This window comes from Neovison vison, chromosome 3, assembly GCF_020171115.1.
Source record: "Neovison vison isolate M4711 chromosome 3, ASM_NN_V1, whole genome shotgun sequence".
In the NCBI taxonomy this organism is placed as follows: domain Eukaryota; kingdom Metazoa; phylum Chordata; class Mammalia; order Carnivora; family Mustelidae; genus Neogale; species Neogale vison.
In genome coordinates this window covers 37,226,684-37,246,894 of record NC_058093.1, presented here as the reverse complement: position 1 = coordinate 37,246,894, position 20,211 = coordinate 37,226,684, and the positions used below count along the sequence as shown (strand labels likewise).

The 20,211-nt window shown below is 37.4% G+C and overlaps 1 protein-coding gene across 1 annotated transcript; it reads left to right on the top strand.

The window, feature by feature from the left end:
• Nucleotides 1–14,628: 14,628 nt before the first annotated feature.
• LOC122901764 (dynactin subunit 2-like) lies at nucleotides 14,629–15,893 on the top strand. Its single transcript, XM_044240869.1, is given in 3 exon segments — nucleotides 14,629–15,125; nucleotides 15,128–15,273; nucleotides 15,276–15,893. Coding segments are annotated over 3 exon segments (1,215 nt in total). The 5' UTR covers nucleotides 14,629–14,674.
• Nucleotides 15,894–20,211: the final 4,318 nt, after the last annotated feature.

Here is a 20,211-nt window from a genome sequence, read left to right as displayed (position 1 = left end):
ACTTTTATATATAACAGAAGTTAATTCTGAAATTCAAATCACTCAAGAACTGAGTAAACTGAATCCAGCAATGTATAAAATGAATAATATATGATAACAAAGTGGGATTTAGTCATAAAATGCGAAACTGCCTTAACATTTTAAAGTCTAAAGTTATTTTTCTCATTAAGTCAATAAAAAGAAAAGTCTTGCAATTGTCTAAAAAGATATAAAAATACTCTTAACTCATCAGAACAGCTATTAACGTATTAGGAATAAAATAAAATTCTCTTATCTCATAAATAATATCTAAGAAATTTTATAGCAAAAATCATACTTAATAGTGAAGTATTTAAAGTTTCCCAATGAGACTGAAAATATTGCATTCTCATCACTTGATTTGACATCACTTGATTTCATACCAAAGGTCCTTACAGTGGTGTAAGACCAGAAAAGGAAATAAGACACATGATGATTGGAAAGAAAGATATAACTGGAATATTAATAGTTAAGTCCTTAGAAAATCGAAAGATTAATCTATTAAAATTCATATGTAAATGTAGCAGTCACTGAATCTATTATGAAGATAGAAAAATCAGTTGTGTTCCTATATAACAAAAAAAAAGAACCAATAAAATATTCTAAATATTACCCTTTAAATAGCATCAAAAAGAAATATCAAATATCAGCATCAAGCATCAAATGAAAGAGTTCACTTTGTCTACCATGTAGATACTGGAAAGACTGTCCCAGTTTAACAATAAGAAAAAAATAAACAACAAAGTTATAAGTCTTTTGTTTTAAGTCATCATAGAGCTGAGGTCACAGAGCAACAAAGTAGCATGAATTCCAGTAAGGCACAGGCTTCACCTCAGGAAAAAGGATGTGTGGCTCACCTATGGTGAGCATGGGAGTATGAGAAGTGGCCATCATATAGGAGGCAAATAAGAAGAAATCAGCTAACCCACTTCTGCTAAGGAAAAGTTAGAAGGGAAAAAAATCCTACACCTTGGGGTGAAGGGCAGGAAAATATTCTGGGCGCAGTGTCCTATCTAATGTTTTTAGTGACTTCCTGATGATGGGGAAGGAGCAGGAGAATCTCCTGTATAGGAAATGTCACAGGTAGAGATCAGAGCATGACTAATATGATTAGGGAGGCAAGAGGGCTTAGGCTCTCTCACCTGCAGAGCCTAGGCACATGGGATTAACATAAGTTTGAGGATAAAGCAGGACAACAGGGAACAGCCTCATGCTTCCCACTACCAGTGTAATGAGCACTGAGGGGTAAGAACATGGGCACAGATTCTCTCTGAGATGTAGTCACTCAGTAAGGGGACATTACAAACACTTGGGGAAACTTTCTGTCACCTCAGCCCCCAGCCTAAGCACAAAATGACTCTAGAGGAATATGAGACTTGTGTATGTTGAAAATTACCAGAGCAACAACAAAACCCAAACTCAGCACAACTCTTTGACTACTCAACGTCCCACACAAACAGCCTGACAGAAGAACAGAAAAGCTCTTTTCTAGGTGTAAATACTATTTACCTTCATCCTTCCCATTCCATACACAATATCTGGGATTCTGTAAAAACTTATGACATGTACAAAAATAAAAAGAAAAAAAAAAGAAAAAGATCTATCAAGATACATTACCTTCAACTAAACCAGACTTGGAGACCATCCAAGTGTTGGCACTATTGGAGAAGAAATTTAAAACACCTATGATTATTGTGTTAACCATCTAGTGCAAAAAGTAGGTATTGTGCATGAGCCATTTGGAAATTTCAGCAAAGGGATAGAAATGATAAGATTGAATGGGGAAAAACAAATAACTCCTTCAATGGCTTCTCAAAAGATTTGACAAAGCTAAGAAAAGAATCAGTGAACTTTAAGACAGGTTAATAGAAACTACTCAAATTAAAACACACATGCACACAAGGCACCTAGCAAAGAAAACAGTACCTAAAGACTATAGAACAGTGATAAATGGTCTAACATGTAATTGGTGTCCTAGAAGCAGAAACGAGAGAGACTCAGGCAGTAGGAAGCAGACAAATTAGCAAAGAAGGTTGGAGGTCTCTGGGAAGGGAAACAAAGGACAAGTTTTTTGGAGGAATGTCAGGACCACAGCCCAGAGTGGGCGATCTCACTGAGCTGGAATTCAGGGAGACCACACAGTTACACTTCACAGGGCAAAACCCTGGAGAGTAGGCAACAACACATAGAGAAAGCCTAGGAGACTTGCAGAAGGGTGCCCTGGAATCTGACTGATGAGCATGAGTTAACCAAAGCTGGAAAAAGAATCACCAGAAATTTCCAGGATTTCTTCTGTTACTTTTTTTTTTTTTTTTTTTTTTTTTTTTTTTTTAATACTCTTGCAGCCCCTGATTTCTTAGCCAGGTGCCTGAGAAGTACCTGAGCTCTATTCTGGTTAGCACCCAGTGTACTCCCCTTAGGGAAGACCTTTTGATTATGGATCTCTTCCCCTGGCTTTCCCATTTTTCAAAGTTAGCAACCCTTCTGTTTTCTGCCTTCCCATGGTCACTCTCCAGTACCTTTGAATAGTTGCTTCTTATATTTTGTCTAAAGTTTATCATTTTTGTCAGTAGAAGGGTTAGGTTGATACAAGTTGCTCAGCTGTTATGGATTCCCTAAGTCCCTGCACTATAAAGGCTTAAAACACTGACTGAATATGTTTTCTGCCATTAGACTGTCATTGCCAAGTTATTTATTGTCAAGTGATTCAATCAAGTTGGTCCCCAATGGTACATCCACTGTTGCCATTCCTTTGTTTTTAGGCAGCTTTAAATAAACAACTGGAGGAAAGTCAAAGACTGCTTCCAATTTAAAAGCCATTAGCCAACACCAGAAGCATTTTTGAGGCTCCTAGAGTTTTTCTACTGTGAACTGAACTGAAATTTGATTGTATTCATTGTTGGCAAGAGCTGAAGTTTTTACATCTTTGGGGAAAATGTGGGGAGAATTTTCTTACAATTCAATACTTCCAGCAAGTGTGCTTCCTCTGCTCTGGAAAGTTCCTACCTGAAAAGTAAAAGCCAACTTCCTTATCCATTTCCATCCACACAAAAATACCTTGATTAACCTCAGTACCCTTTCATATGTGCAAAAATAAGGGATAAAACTTGATGAGATACTCATTTATTTATTTTACATGCATTAAGTACTTGATCTACACCAGGAATCACAGTGAAACAGGGTGTCAAGGTATCTAGGTCCTTCGTGATTGGGAATGTCATTTTAGATATCAAGGATTTCAGCATTGGTAACTGGCTATACAACTATTATGAACCTTTGTATCAAAACACTAAAAAAAATGATCCTTTTTTTATGTACTGAAATTCTTCATGAGATCTACAAAAATAAAATTGTTGAGAGTTGTGAAAGCCTAGATTTTCACTGAGCTAAGAATAACCATGTAATAAAATGGAGGTCAGCTTGGGAATAAAAAAGAGTGAACAGCTTGGATGAGTAATGCACCTTTCTAAAATGCCCAACGTCCTTCCACTGGCTTCACTGTACAGGAATGTAACTTGGAAGCAAAACTGAAAAATAATGTGAACTCTTGGCATCTCCTTTACACTGTATGCTTATGTAAAAAGCAAATAACATCAAAGTAGAGAATCAAAAAATGAAAATGTTGAATGAGGGTAATGTCCTTAGAACATTACCATATGTTCTTAGGTCCTACCAAGAGAAACATTTCCTGTCCATCACATTTTTATAATTGCTCATTTGGAAGACTGACACTCTGTTCTAAACATAGCTTTAATGGCATAAAAAAAAGATAATTGGGATAATTCTGGGAAGATAGCTCATAGAGGTAAATGAGATATGCATGTTATTAATAAAGATTTAAAACATTTTGGAAGGTCACTAAATTATTTTGTGTTTTCATGCTAATACAAATATTTCTAGTTAGATTGAAATAGTAAATGATACTACACACGAACTGTTCAAGTATGGGTCCTCTTGCTCTAAAATAGACAAAATAAATAAATGAAAAACTATTGTTTTTATTAAACTCCTATTATGGGATGTCTTCTTCAGAGCTATTAAATTTCTAGAACCGGTACTAGCGTATATACTTTGGTAGGCAGACTGGTCAAGCCAAGAAAACAGTACCCATCCCCAAAGAGGGACCTCACCAGGTAGGTCTTTACTGAAGCTCACTTGTGTCTGACATGTTTGCCACCTACATCGGTATGTGGCTTCAATCAATCAGTGGTCAATGAATGAAAAGTACAAACATGTGAAGGTATTTTCATGGCAGATCACATAAAAAATACTGGAAAATTTTTTGCTCTGAAACTTTGAACTATTTATGATTTAATTATATATATTTGTAAATATTTTATTTATTTATTTGACAGAGATCACAAGCAGGCAGAGCAGCAGGCAGAGAGAGAGGGGGGGAGGCAGGCTCCCTGCTGAGCAGAGAGCCCGATGTGGGGCTCGATTCCAGGGACCTGAGCCGAAGGCAGAGGCTTAACCCACTGAGCCACCCAGGCACCCCTGATTTAATTATATTTTAACTCACACACAAAAAGAAAAAAATAAAGAGCAAATTCTATCATAAAATATCTCTCTGGTACAAACACATTTATTTGTTCTTGTAACATACAGTTGTTGAGCACTAGTGTGTCAAGTTCTGCATCATGTGCTCCAAATAATTCTGTGAAACAAAGACAATCCCTCCCAAGTCTATAACTTACATTACAATTGTTATATTTATTTGTACTTCAAACTCCTATGCACAGAGCTTATACCATAATCTGCAGTTCCAGAACTCAATGTGCTAGAGACAAGAGCTGAAAAAATGATCAACAGTAGCATTAACATTTATTTTGTAAATGTTTTGGATAATTTTGCTTTAAAGATTTATTTATTTATCTAAGAGAGGGAGAGAGAGAAAAAGAGAGAGAAAGAGTGAGAGAGAAAGGTGAGGGGTAAGGGGAAAGGGAGAGAGAGAGAGAGAGAAAATCTCTAGCAGACTTCCTGCTGAGCACAGAGCCCAACACAGAGCTCGATCCCACAACTCCAAGATCCTGAACCCAGTTGAAAGCAAGAGTTGGGCACTCAACTGACTGGGTCACCCAGGCACCCTTAAATACTTTAGGTAATTTTAAGATGAATTTGTCCTTTAATCTTAATGAAGCCAGTATTTCTCAGCACATTTAATATGCAAATGATAACTGGCAATTTAATAAGGTTGACGGTGGGATGAGAGCAGAGAAGAGAGAAATTAACTTTTGAGGAAGAAAACCTCAGCAAAGTTTTCCCAAAGAGGATAAAAATGGGGTTGAGTCTTAAAATTTAAGTCAAGTCCAGCAAGTAAGTAGATGGGGGAGACAGGAGTGTGATTGCAGCTAGAATGAAAAGCACCACGTGGGAAGTGGGAGGTGGGAAACTTCGGATAGCTGGGTGGCAAGGAGGTACAGTATGTTAGCTTGACTTTAGCTACAGGTAAACCACAAAAAGCAGAAAATTCCTCCCAGAGCAACTTGGTGCCAGAGAGCATATAGGCAAAAAAATCTATAATCTTAACTAACAGAAACAAATGACATAATGTTGAAGGTTGGTAGATTGAAAAACAAATCAGCAAATAGATGGGTAAACACCAATATGTTGAAACCATGGGTGTGGTGGACAGAATAATGACTCCCAGAGAAAAGATATCCATGTCCGAATTTCTAGAACCTTTAAAACATTATCTTACCTGGCAAAAGAATCCTTACAGATGTGGTTAAATTAAGCCACTTGGTAAGAGGAGGTTAAGCTGAATTGTCCAGATGGGTCCAATGCAATCTACATGGACCCTTATAAATGAAAGAGGGAGGCAAGAGAGAAGGTCTCAGCCTAGAGCAACTTGAGAATGCTGTTACTTGCTATTGCTTCTTGTGAAGGTAGAAGAAGGGGTCAGGACGCAAGGAACTCAGGAGGCCTGAGAAGCTGGAAATCATGGCCTTACCAATATTACAATTTCAGCCGAGTGTAACTGACCTATTTCAGACTTCTAATCTGCAGAACTGTAAGATAACAAATCTGTTTCCGTGTATACCACTAAATTTGTGGTGATGTGGTAACAATAGCAATAGAAAACAAATAAGACTCTCTACAGAGCAAGCTGCAAAAAAAAAAAAAAAAACATTCAATTTTGATTTTTCAGAAGCATTTTAAAAAATCATGTGGTTGACTTGAGACCAGTTTTTTATTCTTTACATTTCCCTGAGATTAAATGGTCACCTGGTCTTAATCTCTGAAAGACAAAATTACGGACAGGAGTCTTGACTTCCCCACTAGAAAGAACCAAAAATTTTGCATCTTGGTTATTGATTTTTTTTTCCCATTCAGTTATAGTTTAAGTTTCTCCAAGCACACAGGCACTGTGAAATCTCTTTAGCCAGTTTAAATGAAGGATGAAATGATACTGTGGGGTCAGCCAGCTGCACTCACGGGGTGAGGGAGGGCTACTCTACCTTGAAATGCTCTTTGCAACAGTGCCAGATGAAAACACCAACCTGAAAACACAGCTGTTGTTTCCAGTTGAAATAAGGCAAATTTGAGGTAGGACATGTGAATATAATGTATATCATGTAAACTCAACCTCTTCCAAATTGGAACTAACAGTTAAATTTTTGGCTAGGATTCAATTGACCCATGATAGCAGCAATGGGATTTTGAGAAATTCTTTACCTTTATAGAGCATCTGAGACACAAGAGGAATCAAAGGACAATTTATTCAGCACAAGATGCAACAGGGAGGTATTTTTGCTGGTGGACCAGGCTGATTCTCTCCCAAACATTTTTTTTTTTTTTAACTGAACTCCAATTTTGTACATGTGATTCAGGGGAATGTGGCCCCGCTGCAGGGGAAGTTTCTGATTAGTTTATACCAACCCCAGAATTATTCTGTTGGTCATTATTTTTGGTCCAGGAATATCCATAAAACCTAAGTCAGCCATCGTATTCCACTCACTCCTATTGTTAGGGAAGGCATATTATAACAACTTTAAATAAAGCTAGCTAAAATGACAGCATAACTGGGAGACCAACCAACCAACCAACAAAAACTTGAAGCTCACTCTACCTCTGGATTCTTATTTGTGAAAATAATGTCACTGTTTAGGTCATTTTGAGTCAAGGTTTCTTTTATCTACAGGTGCATTTGGGATACTAATGATCTTAGATATTTACCTGTTTTCCTATAACACTGGCTCTCAGAGTATATTAATCTGAATTCTTAAGAGTTATAGTAAAGACAGTCACTCAACTTTGGTGTTGAGCAAAAAGAGCTATAGTCTTCTTGTTCATGCATCTCAAGAATCACTAGCATAGCTGTCAACCTCATAAAACCAGTACCTTTTATTGACCCAGTCTTGCCTGGAATTGTGTATAAAAACCTAGTCATAAGCCTCCCAAGTCTTGAAGAACTATGTGTATCTTTAATGGAGGTTTTCCTTGGGACACAATATAGTGATTCACTCAGTCTATCTAATGGAACGTTCCTGAAATCCCATTTGACCATATATTCCTGTCCCTCAAATATCCTATTCATTGCAGGTGCTAAAAGCGTCCACCTGTTGCTTTCTGTGTGATTGGGTCTCCCATCCCCTTCTCCTACACACACACACACACACACACACCTGACCCATATACTCTTGGCTGACAAACTTAAAGCCTTCATAGCTTGTATGGTTGTCTGGTTCATGGAAGTCAGCCACGCTGGAATTTGCATTAAAAATAAAAATACCTTCTTCCTTGTGTCATATTTTAAGCCTCCCTGAGGGGGAAGATCATGCTATTTTTGCTGCCTGGGGCATTCCATTGTGACTTGTTTCTCCTGCCAGTCCTCTGGCTACTATTGCCCCCACCCTTGCGGAGACTACCCTTTTGCCAGGACCCTGAAGATACTGATGACTCCTCCTAGTTGTTCCTATCAGAGTTCTCCTTAGAACCTCTGGAAGTGGCTAAATCAAGACTACAATTTAATCCCTTATGCGTCTACATACTCTGCCTTCAGGAGTTGAGAAAAATGTCTATACTCTTGATTTCCTTACCCACACAGGCGTTTAGCAAAAGTGAGCATAGGTCTTCCCCTCTGAGGTGTGTGAAATGTCAGGGACTAGATTAACGTGATACCTTGGAAGCAATTTAGTATATACAATTATAGCCTCCAGACCTCCTCATTCTTACCCTCTAAGACACTCTTTTTTGGGGAATATTTTAAAATCTGCCATACTTTTGATGCCCCACGTAGTGGACAGAATCATGGACTGCCAAAGATGTCCTTGTATTATTCCCTGAAACTTATGAATGTCACATTATGTGGCAAAGGGAATTTTTCAGTTATGATTAAGTCAATGAGCTTGAAATGAGAAGATTATTCTGGATTAACCTGATAAACCCAATGAAATCATAAGTGAAAGAGGGAGGCAGGAGAGTCAGGGTCAGAGAAGGAGAGGCAACAATGCAAGCAGAGGTGTGAGCGATAGAAGAAAGGTGCAAGAGACAGAGGGAACAGGTGGCCTTCAGAAGATGATTAAGGCAAAGAAATGGATTCCACTCTAAAGTTTCCAAAAGGCAGGCTGACTGAACCTTGATTTTAACCTAAAGGGACCCATTTCAGACTCTTGACCTCCAGACTAAGAAGGTAATGAGTTTGCATTGTTTTTAAGTCACTAAATTTGTTGTAAGTAGGAAATTAATACAAGTTTGAGGCCCACAAACTGTAGCTCTATTTAGGCTTGACTAAGCGTGCTATATCTGCATCTTCCTCTGTTCCCCAACCTCCCCTCCACCCCCAGCCCTGGAGTTCTCAGGAAGAACAGAAATCCAAAGGAGCCTTCAGGATTTTCCTCCCTCAGATCTGACCCCTGAGTGAGAAGTACGCCAAGCTGCTCTCTATCACCCTCTGGTGGAACCTGGCTCAATGGCATCTCGTTCCTGGCCCTAAGCTAAAACTAGGGATACTCAAAAGAGCCCAAAGCTTTTCAAGTTTTGTTGTACGTGGGAAGCTTTTATAAATATGGATGCCCAGGTTGCACCCCATACCAATTAGCCTACTTGGGGTGGAACCTAAGCATCACTATGGTTAAATCTCCTTAGGTGATTTCAGGATTTGAGAATCATTGGGCCAAACAACTCACTTGTTGAGAAGTGTAGGAATCAAGCTATACTTCAGCCTGCTACATAGAACAGTTTCGGTGGCCCAAAAGCTTCTTTTTCTCTCTCTACCACAATGCACCTCAAATGTCCCCAACATTTAATAGCAAAAACCTGAACCCTAAATGCAGTGTGATACCCTGGGTTGGACTGGAACCTAGTACAGAAAAGTCATTAGTGGAAAAACGTGAAATTCAAAGTCTGGAGTTTATTTGATAATAATCTTTCAATAATAGTGATACACCATAGTTATATAAGTTTAGGAAGAACTGAGGGAAAGGTATACAGAAGTCTTTGTACTATCTTTACAACTTTTCTGTAAGTCTAAAGTTATTCCAAAGCAAAAAGGCCAATTGAAAACAGCCTAACTAATTACCCCATAGAGGAAGCCAAGACTAATTTCAAAGCTTATCCACTGGAATACACCAAAACCTTGAATGAGTCTGGACATGTCTGCCACCGATTGCCATTCTGCCTCATAACAGGATTCTAATTTCTTAAGAAATTAAAAGCTCTAGATGCTGAGTTAAGTAACAGTTTTAATTTGCTTATTTTAACAAGAGCATTTCATATTAATTTATCAAAGTCACATGATGCTGCTTAAATCAAACCATCTGCTTAGAATCTTTCACAACAAACTATGTATGCTCACAGCACTTGTAATTGTAGAATCTCTTTAGCATTATGGTAATCATTTAAGAGCACAGCAAGCTCAGGTCCAGCTTCTTCTTCATCTTTGCCATCTTTCTCTCACCAGCTAAACTGTTCTAGGTGGGACATTCTTCTAATTTTCCAAGTAGGCTTCTCCCTGGCTCTCTGTCTGAACTTTGTGTAACATGAAACAATAACAACAAATGACCAAAAAATAAAAACAGACTCATAAATGCAGAGAACAACCTGGGGCTTGCCAGAGGGGAGTGAGAAAATAGATTAATGGGGATTCAGAGGTATAAACTTCCAGTTAGAAAATAAGTAAACCATAGATGTGAAAAGTACAACAAAAGGAATATAGCCAATATGTAACATTGTATGGTGACAGATAGTGACTGCACTTGTGCTGAGTATTGCATAATGTATAGAATTGTTGAATCAACATGTTGTACACCTGAAACTAAAACAATATTATTTGTCAACTGTACTTCAATAATAAAAATAAATAGAAAAAAAGGTAAGAAAAAGGGTAAAAGAATGGGAAGGAAAACAGTCTTAAACCAGAAGTCTTGAAAGTATAATGATCCACTGATAAGATAGTAACAGATTTCACCAAACACATCAGAATGTGCAAAGCTCCTCTGTGTTAAAGCTCCTTTGTGACCATCCCTATCCCCAGGGTTTCTTGTGCATACCTCTGTTAGTGCTCTCTCTGTCCACATGAGAGCCCACACTCTCACAAAGTTTTCATCCACTTTTTCTGGGAAAGGAGGTCTCACAACCATGTTAGACACACCAGCCCCTTACCATTATGGAAAGTAGTCCCAAAACTCCTCATGATTTTCTCAGAAATATCAACCCTCCTAGAACTCTAGCTACTGCATTACATTTCCATTGATGTTGGTTGGAATTTGGGATCACCTTATGGTGGCAAATGTAGCACAAAGGAATGTGTAAATAGAAACTTTGCTCTGGTGATATGGTCCACAGAAAATTGTTGATACCCTACAGATTATTTTCAACCAAAACAATGAACAGACATTTCTGCAAAGAAGACATCCAGATCGCCAACAGACACATGAAAAAGTGCTCCACATCACTCGGCATCAGGGAAATAGAAATCAAAATCACAATGAAATACCACCTCACACCAGTCAGAATGGCTAAAATTAACAAGTCAGGAAATGACAGATGCTGGCGAGGATGAGGAAAGAGGGGAAACCTCCTACACTGTTGGTGGAAATGCAAGCTGGTGCAACCACTCTGGAAAACAGCATGGAGTTTCCTCAAAAAATTGAAAATAGAGCTACCCTATGACCCAGGATTGCACTACTGGTTATTTACCATAAAGATATAAATGTAGTGATCCAAAGGGGCACATGCACCCGAATGTTTATAGCAGCAATGTCCACAATAGCCAAACTATGGAAAGAACCTAGATGTCCATCAACAGATGAATGGATAAAGAAGATGTGGTATATATATATATATATGAATACTATGCAGCCATCAAAAGAAATGAAATTTTGCCATTTGCGATGACAGGGATGGAACTAGAGGGTATTATGCTTGGTGAAATAAGTCAATCAGAGAAAGACAATTATCATATGATCTTCCTGATATGAGGAAGTTGAGAGGCAATGTGGGGGTCTGGGGGGTACGAAAAGAATCAATGAAACAAGATGGGATCAGGAGGGAGACAAACCATAAGAGACTTTTAATCTCACAAAACAAATTGAGGGTTGCCGGGGGGAGCGGGGTAGGGAGAGGGTGGTGGGGTTATGGACATTGGGGACGGTATGTGCCATGAAGTGTGTACATGTGGCGATTCACAGACCTGTACCCATTGGGCTAGTAATACATTATATGTTAATAAAAAAATAAAAAATGAAATATCTTGCATTTCTATATGCTAATAATAATAAAGCAGAAAAGAAATCAAGAAATTGATCACATTTAAATATGCACCAAATATGAAATATCTAGGAGTAAACCTAACCAAGGAGGTGAAAGATCTGTACTCTGAAAACTATAAAATGCTGATGAGAGAAACTGAGGACAAAGAAATAGAAAGATGTCCCATGCATGGGAAGAACAAATATTGTTAAAATAGCTATACTATCCAAAGAAATCTATATATTGAATGCAATTCTTATCAAAATTCCATTAGCATTTTTCACAGAAATAGAAAATAATCCTAAAATTTGTATGGAACCACAAAATACCCCAAGTAAGAAAAATAATCTTGAAAAAGAAAAAGTCAAAGTTGGAGGCATCACGATTTTGAACTTCAAGTTATATTATAAAGCTGTAATAATCAAAAAAGACTAAAAAAATAGACACATAGACTAATAAAATAGAATAAAAAAACCAGAAACAATTACTCTTGACAAAGAAGGAAAGAATATCCAATGGGAAAAAGTCTCTTCAACAAATGGTGTTGGGAGAACTGGACAGCCACATGCAAAAGAAAGAAACTGAACCACTTTCTTACACCATACACAAAAATGAATTCTAAATGGATTAAAGAACTAAAGGTGAGATCGGAAACCAGAAAAATCATTTTTTAAAATTGTTTTTAAGATTTTATTTATTTGACAGAGAGAGATCACAAGTAGGCAGAGAGGCAGGCAGAGAGAGATGGAGGAGAAGCAGCCTCCCTGCTGAGCAGACAGCCTGATGCAGGACTCAATTCCAGGAGCCTGAGATCATGATCTGAGCTAGAGGCAGAGGCTTAACCCACTGAGCTACCCAGGCACTCTTGAAGACAACACAGGTAGTAACTTCCTTGACTTTGGTCATAGCAACGTCTTTCTAGTTATGTGTCCTGAGGGAAGGGAAACAAAAGCAAAAATAAACTTTGGGACTACATCAAAATAAAAAAACTTCAGCATGGCTAAAGAAACAATCAACAAAACCAAAAGCAACCTACAAAATGAGAGAAAATATTTGCCAAAGAGTTATTCAAAAAAAGCATCCAAAATATATAGAAACTTTATACAACTAAATGCCTAAAAAAAAAAAATAATCCAACTAAAATGGGCAGAAGATATGGACATCCAAAAAAGATGTCCAAGGGCCCCTGGGTGGCTCAGTGGGTAGATGAATGAAGTCTTTAAAAAAAAAAAAAAAAGAGTTCCAGATGGCCAACCAGTTTAAGAATTCCTGGTTGTTAAGCTTTTATGCAGTATTTCACTCAACAAACATTGATTGAGGAGCTATGATGTAATAGGAGCACTGTTGCAGGATATCTGTGCACAAATAAATAATTCTGTCCTCATGGAACATGCAGTCTTGCGGCAAACAGTAGGGTCTTTCTGGGCATATTCTTTATGAAGTTACATGTCTTTGAAAAGCCATATTGAAAGAGGCAGTAAACATTATCTGGAGAAAGAACTACAATAAAGTGTTAGTTAATTAGAACCAAATTTCATTCACAGAAATATGTATCTCAGAAGGAAACATTCTCATAATTACTCATTTATAGGAACTTTCATCCTATCACAAATTGACTAAACATCAAAATTCAATCAATAGCAGTTCAGATATTTTCCAAAACATCTATTAAAAATGTAATTTAAAAAGAGATCACATCTGAAAATAAATAAATTGGAAAAAAAAAGAGATCACATCATTGGGCGAATGTATTAAGAACAGCTAAGAAACTCAGCTATAAAAGTGTATTTTATCTGAAACTGGTAAATCCTTTATAGAACTTAGATTATATTTATCAAACATGATTGCTGAGACACAAAATTACATTAAATGAGACAAAGGTCCTAAGATATACATGACTATAGACTTTGATTTTATCTAATTTCTAATGATTCAAAATAATAATTATTTTCTACTTTTGAACAAAATTTTGATGAAGATTCTTGTGTTTCCATCTTAACAGATATTGGAGGAAAAATAGTATATTTACTCACTTGTGGTTCATTATTAGCAGATCTACTTTCTCTCTCCAACAGCTATTTTTATAAATACCACTTTTTGACATCAGATAGGAGAAAGACAAAAAAGGGAAGAGGGAGAAAGGAGAAAGACAAAGGGAGCAAAGGGGAAAGTAAATGAGTAAAATGAGGACAAAACAATGAGTGAAAAAGAAAATAAGAGGGTACGGGTTAAGAGAAAGAAATGTGAAAAGTGAGCAGATGTAGGGGGATACCATAGTTATCCCCAAGATTTATTCAGTGATTTTACTCTTATATCTTATTAAATCTATTGCCTGAGGGGAACCTGGGTGGCTTATTCACATTTTCTTAACCTACAACCCAACATTCCATAAGATAAAAATGACATTTGTTTGATCTGTTTTGGCTATTCTTGGAGAGCTGATTATTTCAGTGTGGTTCAGAAATTGGATTCAGAAGTCATAGTGGGCTCACCCTAAACGAGGTCCTGGAATGGATTTTTTTTTTTTTCCTAACCCAGAGAGATAATGAATTAATGTGCAAAATAACTGGTTGGTGTATTTTTCCCCAATAACATTCTGAAAAAATCATTTTAAATGTGAAAAATAAATAAGACTAATTTGGGAGGCTAAGCATGCCAGTATGTCCCAGAATATTCTTAGAGGAGCAATGAGGAGGAAGACATACCCTTTCAGATATCAAAATATATTTAAAAGACACATCAAATAAGATTGTAGAGACGAATAAAACCATATAGAAAGTCTTAAAATCCATTTAAAATTTTATGTAAATTTTATATATGTCAACATATGTTAACTAAAAAATGATATTCATATTAAAAATAAATGTGGAAGCCTGGGACCGGGATCCAGCCTATCCCCTACCTGAACACCATCCCTGGCTCCACGAAGGCCCCTATCCCCCAACCCCACCTCACTATCACCATGGTGGACCCTAAAGACACCGACCTTCCCAGCATTGCCAGGATCGAGCCAGATGTTTATGAAACCAGTGACCTGCCTGAGGATGATCAAGTCGAGTTTGATGCGGAGCTGGAGGAGCTGAAGAGCACAAGTGTGGAGCACATCATTGTCAATCCCAATGCCGCCTATGACAAATTCAAAGACAAGAGAGTGGCGACAAAGGGACTGGATTTCTCAGATCATACTGGAAAAAACAAGAGAACAGGATATGAATCTGGAAAATATGAGAATATGTCTGGGGCAGGCTTGGGAGTGAAGGAGAAACCCCAGCAAAAGTACCAGCAACTATTGCATGAGGTCCAAGAGCTGACAACTGAAGTTAAGAAAATCAAGACAACACTGAAGGAGTCCACCACTGAAGAGAAACTGAACCCAGTGATGTTGGCAAAACTGCTGGCCACCCTGAAGCAGCAGCTGTTGCTTCCCACCTGGAGAAGCTGCTGGGACCAGATGCAGCCATCGACCTTACTGACCCTGATGGAGCTCTGGCTAAGTGCTTGCTGCTGCAGCTGGAAACCATCAAAAACAGCAAAGGAACCAGTTCAAGGGGAAAGACCACAGCGGGACTCCTGTAGAGAGTAGCCTCATCACTTATGGACTACATTCTCAGCCTGAACAGGACAAGTTCTCTCAAGCTGCTGAAGTTGCAGAACTTGAGAAGTGCCTGACAGAGCTGGAAGCAACTGTATGCTGTGATCAGGATGCTCAGAACCCCCTTTCAGCAGGTGTTCAGGGTGCCTGTCTCATGGAGACTGTAGAACTATTGCAAGTAAAGGTGAACGCCCTGGACCTCGCAGTTTTGGACCAAGTGGAGGCTCGGCTGCAGAGTGTCCTGGGAAAGAGGAATGAGATTGCCAAGCATAAAGCTTCTGTAGAAGATTCAGATGCACAAAGCAAGGTGCACCAGCTATATAGCACTATACAGGGCTGGAGCCCCATTTCCTACCCCCTTCCTGGGCTGGTGCCGAGACTCGTCACCACCAAGCAGCTGCTTGAGCAAGCCATGCAGTTTGGTCACCTCCTGACTCACTTGGATACCACACAGCAAATGACTGCTAGCTCTCTCAAGGACGACACCACCCTCCTGACCCAGGTGCAGACAACCGTGCATGAGAACCTGTCCACGGTTGAGGGGAATTCTGCCAACATTGACAAACAGATGAAGAAACTGGGAAAGTGAGCACCTTTAGGAGATGGAGAACGAGGGTAATCCCTATGCCTCTGAACTCTATTAACGGCTTACATAGGGTTTCCCCTTAATTATAACTCTTGCATCCCCATACCATTTGACATTAGGGGCAAGGGGGTTCTTCTTGCATGTGGAGTTTATACCCCTCCTCTAAGGAATACAGAGTGGTACCTGGGGGACATTAGATGGTGGTCTCCCCTCAGGCCCCAGGGATGTGGGCCCTGCCACATGCCAGCTCCTGTCTAGTACTGCTTTGCCTGGGACAGGGCAGGATTGGGTCCTGTCCTCCAGCGCAGCTCCCGTGGCTGGCTACAATTCTGTACAGCTCTTTCTGACCATTAAATGCTGTTGTACTCCAAAAATAAATAAGTAAATAAAAATAATAATAAAATAATAAAATAAAAGTAAAAGGATAATTTGTTGGGGCACCTGGGTGGGTCAGTTGGTTAAGTGTCTCCCTTTGGCTCAGGTCATGATCTCAGGGTCCTGGGATTGAGCCCCATGTTGGGCCCCCTACTCAACAGGGAGTCTCCCTTTGCCTCTGCCTTTCCATCCTACTCTCTGAGGCTTAAGAGTCAGACAAAAGCTGAGCTCTCAAAAGGAATTATGGAAGCCTGAAGACAATGGAGTATCTGTCATAGTGATAATAGGGGTCATAACTAGGAAGACACATGAAGGAAGCTTCTAGGTTGCTGGCAATGTTCTCTACCCTAGCTCAGGTGGTATACGCATGAATATGTGCATTTTGTAAAAAATTCCTATGGCTGCACATTTGTGAGTTGCATATTTTTCTAAGTATTGTTTCAGTAAAAAACTTTATCAAAAATCTCGGAAAAAATATGTAAATCAGTATTTAGAGACATGGAATGATGCCCACACCAGCTTTTCAAGTTCTACTTAGAAATAACATGTAACCTATAATCCTACTTATAATTCTTAAAATTACATACATTTGTAGTTTTTATAGAAATATAAATGCATGAAGAAATGCATGGTCAACAAAATGGTGAATGAATATTATCTCTGAGTGGTAGACATAGGGGTCAGTTTTGCTTTCTTACTATTTTTTTCTGTACTGTTTGAATTACCTTTTAAAATAAGCATGATCTCCTTTTCATAATAAAGTTATTTTCATTTTGTAAAATAAAAAATTTAACATCCCAAATCTCCATGTTAAATATAGAAATGGACCAGTCCAATTACAAACAGAAGATTGTCTAATATTAATGGAAGCTGCAGAAAACCAGAAAAAATCAGTTTCCCATACCTTCACAAAAGAATTTTATTTTATAATTTTTTTCTGTGCTTTTCATTTTATGCTAGTAATTTGGGGAATAATAAAAATGTCTGATGTTCAAAATAAGATATTTTTATTTAGTACCAACTTCTGCTGTTCAGTTATCTTCAAGGATCCTATAAACTACAGATTACGACAGTTTATGATACAACTACAGATTATGATAAATTTATTACTGTATTTTATCTCCTGGAATAAATGCTGATGGAGCAGTGTATTTTATTAAATGCCACACTTAAAATAATTAAGTATGTGTTAAGATTACACATAAAATAGTTGTTGACTCTTAAATATATTAACAAATTTGTTAAAATTCTCATACTTTAACTTTTTTAAACTTTAACATCTTAATTTTATTTTATTTCATGGTAAGTAGAGAAGGATGTAAGGGGTATTGAGGAGAGGTAGAGCCAAAAGCAAAGAAGAGAGGTATCACCTTTGGTGATTTCCTAATGGATGGTAAACAGAGGTTTTATTTTTTTTCAGTGTTCCAAGATTCATTGTTTATGCACCAATTCCAGTGCTCCATGCAATATGTGCCTTCCTTAATACATTAATACCCACCACCAGGCTCACCTATCTCCGCCCCCGCCAAAACCCTTAGTTTGTTTCTCAGAGGCTATAGTCTCTCAAGCTTCATCTCCCCCTCTGGTTTACCCGAATTCAGTTTTCCTTTTTTTCTCCCAATGTCCTCCATGTTCTTCCTTATGCTCCACAAGTAAGTGAACCCATATGATAATTGACTTTCTCTGCTTGACTTATTTCACTCAGCATAATCTCCTCCAGTCCCATCCATGTTGATAGAAAAGTTGGGTATTCATCCTTTCTGATGGCTGTGTAACATTCCATTGAATATATGACCATATTTTTATTACTCATTCATCTGTTGACAATAGATGAGTCAGACAAATAGAAACTATCCAAGGAAACTGTTGCTTTATTTGAATTGTTTGCTAATTTTCATACCAATCAAAATAACATATTAATATATTTTTAAAATAATTAAAGCTTAGGGCCTTATAATAAAAAGTAATAGTTCCTATTCTGCCTCCTCTCTGTTCCCTGAACACAAATGTCTGGTTTTATTCTTCGAATTGCCTCCAAGGATCTAACTTATTTGCATATATATATGCAAATTATATATAATTTATATACATATAAATAAATAATTTTGTATATATAATTTATATACATATAAATGTACATAAATGTACATTTATGTACATTATAAATTTATTTACATTATAAATTTACATTATAAATACATATAAATAAATAATTTATATACATATAAATTATATATATATATTTTTTAATTAAATGCCTTCTTGAAACATTTTTTAGTGAATGTTTGTGTGGTAGATGAAAACTTTAAGCTCACCTATACCACTCCTTTTGTAAATATACTCAGTTCCTCTCTTGGCCATTTCCTTTCCAGTAACACACTAAAACCTCTGTTACCATCCATCAGAAAATCATCAAAGGTGATACCTCTCTTCTTTGCTTTTGGCTCTACCTCTCCTCAATACCCCTTACATCCCTTTCTACTTACCATGAGAGCACAATATGAATTTTTAAATTTTACCAGTATACACATTGGAGGTTATTTTTCTCTAACTTGATTTTCAATTTGAAAACAGTAGATGGCATTTATATTATTTCAAATTTCAATTTGAAGCCTAGTATAAAATGTGAGAACTGCATCATTTTCCCCCTCAACTCAATTTCACTAATCTTGTCCCACTCAAAAGAAAGCATTCTTGGAGTTAACTTCAAATGGGTTGATCTTTTTTCACCTATTATTATAAACATAAGTGTTTGTTTCTTTGTAATGTCTCAATATTTCTATTTATTCCCTTTATTTTCCTGAGAATCTCCTCTAGTATTCAGCACCATCCCTCCCTTCAAATTTTGGTCTTCTTCTGTAAAGACTGGAAGTCTGGAAGCTGTCTTTCTTTAGCCTCCATTCCAGCAGTCTTGTGGTTTCCATGACACCATGATAAGTATTGCTTCAGGGCTGGGAAGGGAAGGAAAGAAGCCTTACACTCTTCAGATATTGATAGATAATGGACTTCGAGGTTTACTCTACATTCTGGGTTTTCTCTTGAAGATACCTGTTTCACTGCTGTAGACAGCTGAGACAGTGAGCAGCACTTTCTTGTGGTCTCTGAAATTTCCTGGTTTTCTGAGAAATTTCCTGATTTTCCTTAGATTAGAAGCATCTAATTATCTACAATTGCTTAATTGCCTATTGTTAATTTCTCTTCCACCCCAAATACCTAGGATAATTTCTGTTTTTCTGACTGATACCCAAGTGATATACCCTCCAAACTCTTGCTCTAATCTGGATAGTTTTTCTTTCTTTAAATTAAAACCTAAATTTACATTTTTTATTCATTAAGTTCCATTCACAAGTCATCTGGATTGGATCCACTGTTTCTTAATCTATGTATTTGTCTTTTTACTTATTTCTCTATGTTTCTTCCTAAGAAAATGAACAATGAAATTGGTTTAATTTGGTACAATGAGAAATTAGTCATGTATTAATTGTTTAGGTTAAAAATGTCTCTGTTAAGCATTTGACAAAATGCAACATCCATTCATGAAAAAAACCCTCGACAAAGTAGTTTAGAGGAAGCACACTTGAACATAATAAAGTCCATATATGAAAAATCCACAGCAAACATCAATGTTCAGTGGGGAAAAACTGAGAGCTTCCTGCCTAAGATCAGAAACAACACAAGGATGTCTACTTCCTCCACTTTTATTCACCATAGTATGGGAAGTCCAAGCCACAGCAGTCAGACAACAAAAAGAAATAAAAGGAGTCTAAATTGACAAGGAAGAAATAAGGCTCACTATTTGCAGATGACATGATACTATATAGAGAAAACCCTAAAGACTCCACCAAAAACCTATTAGAACTGATAAATGTACTAATAAAATTGCAAGGTACAAAATCAATATACAAAATCTATTGCAGTTTTATAAACTAACAATGAAAAACTAACA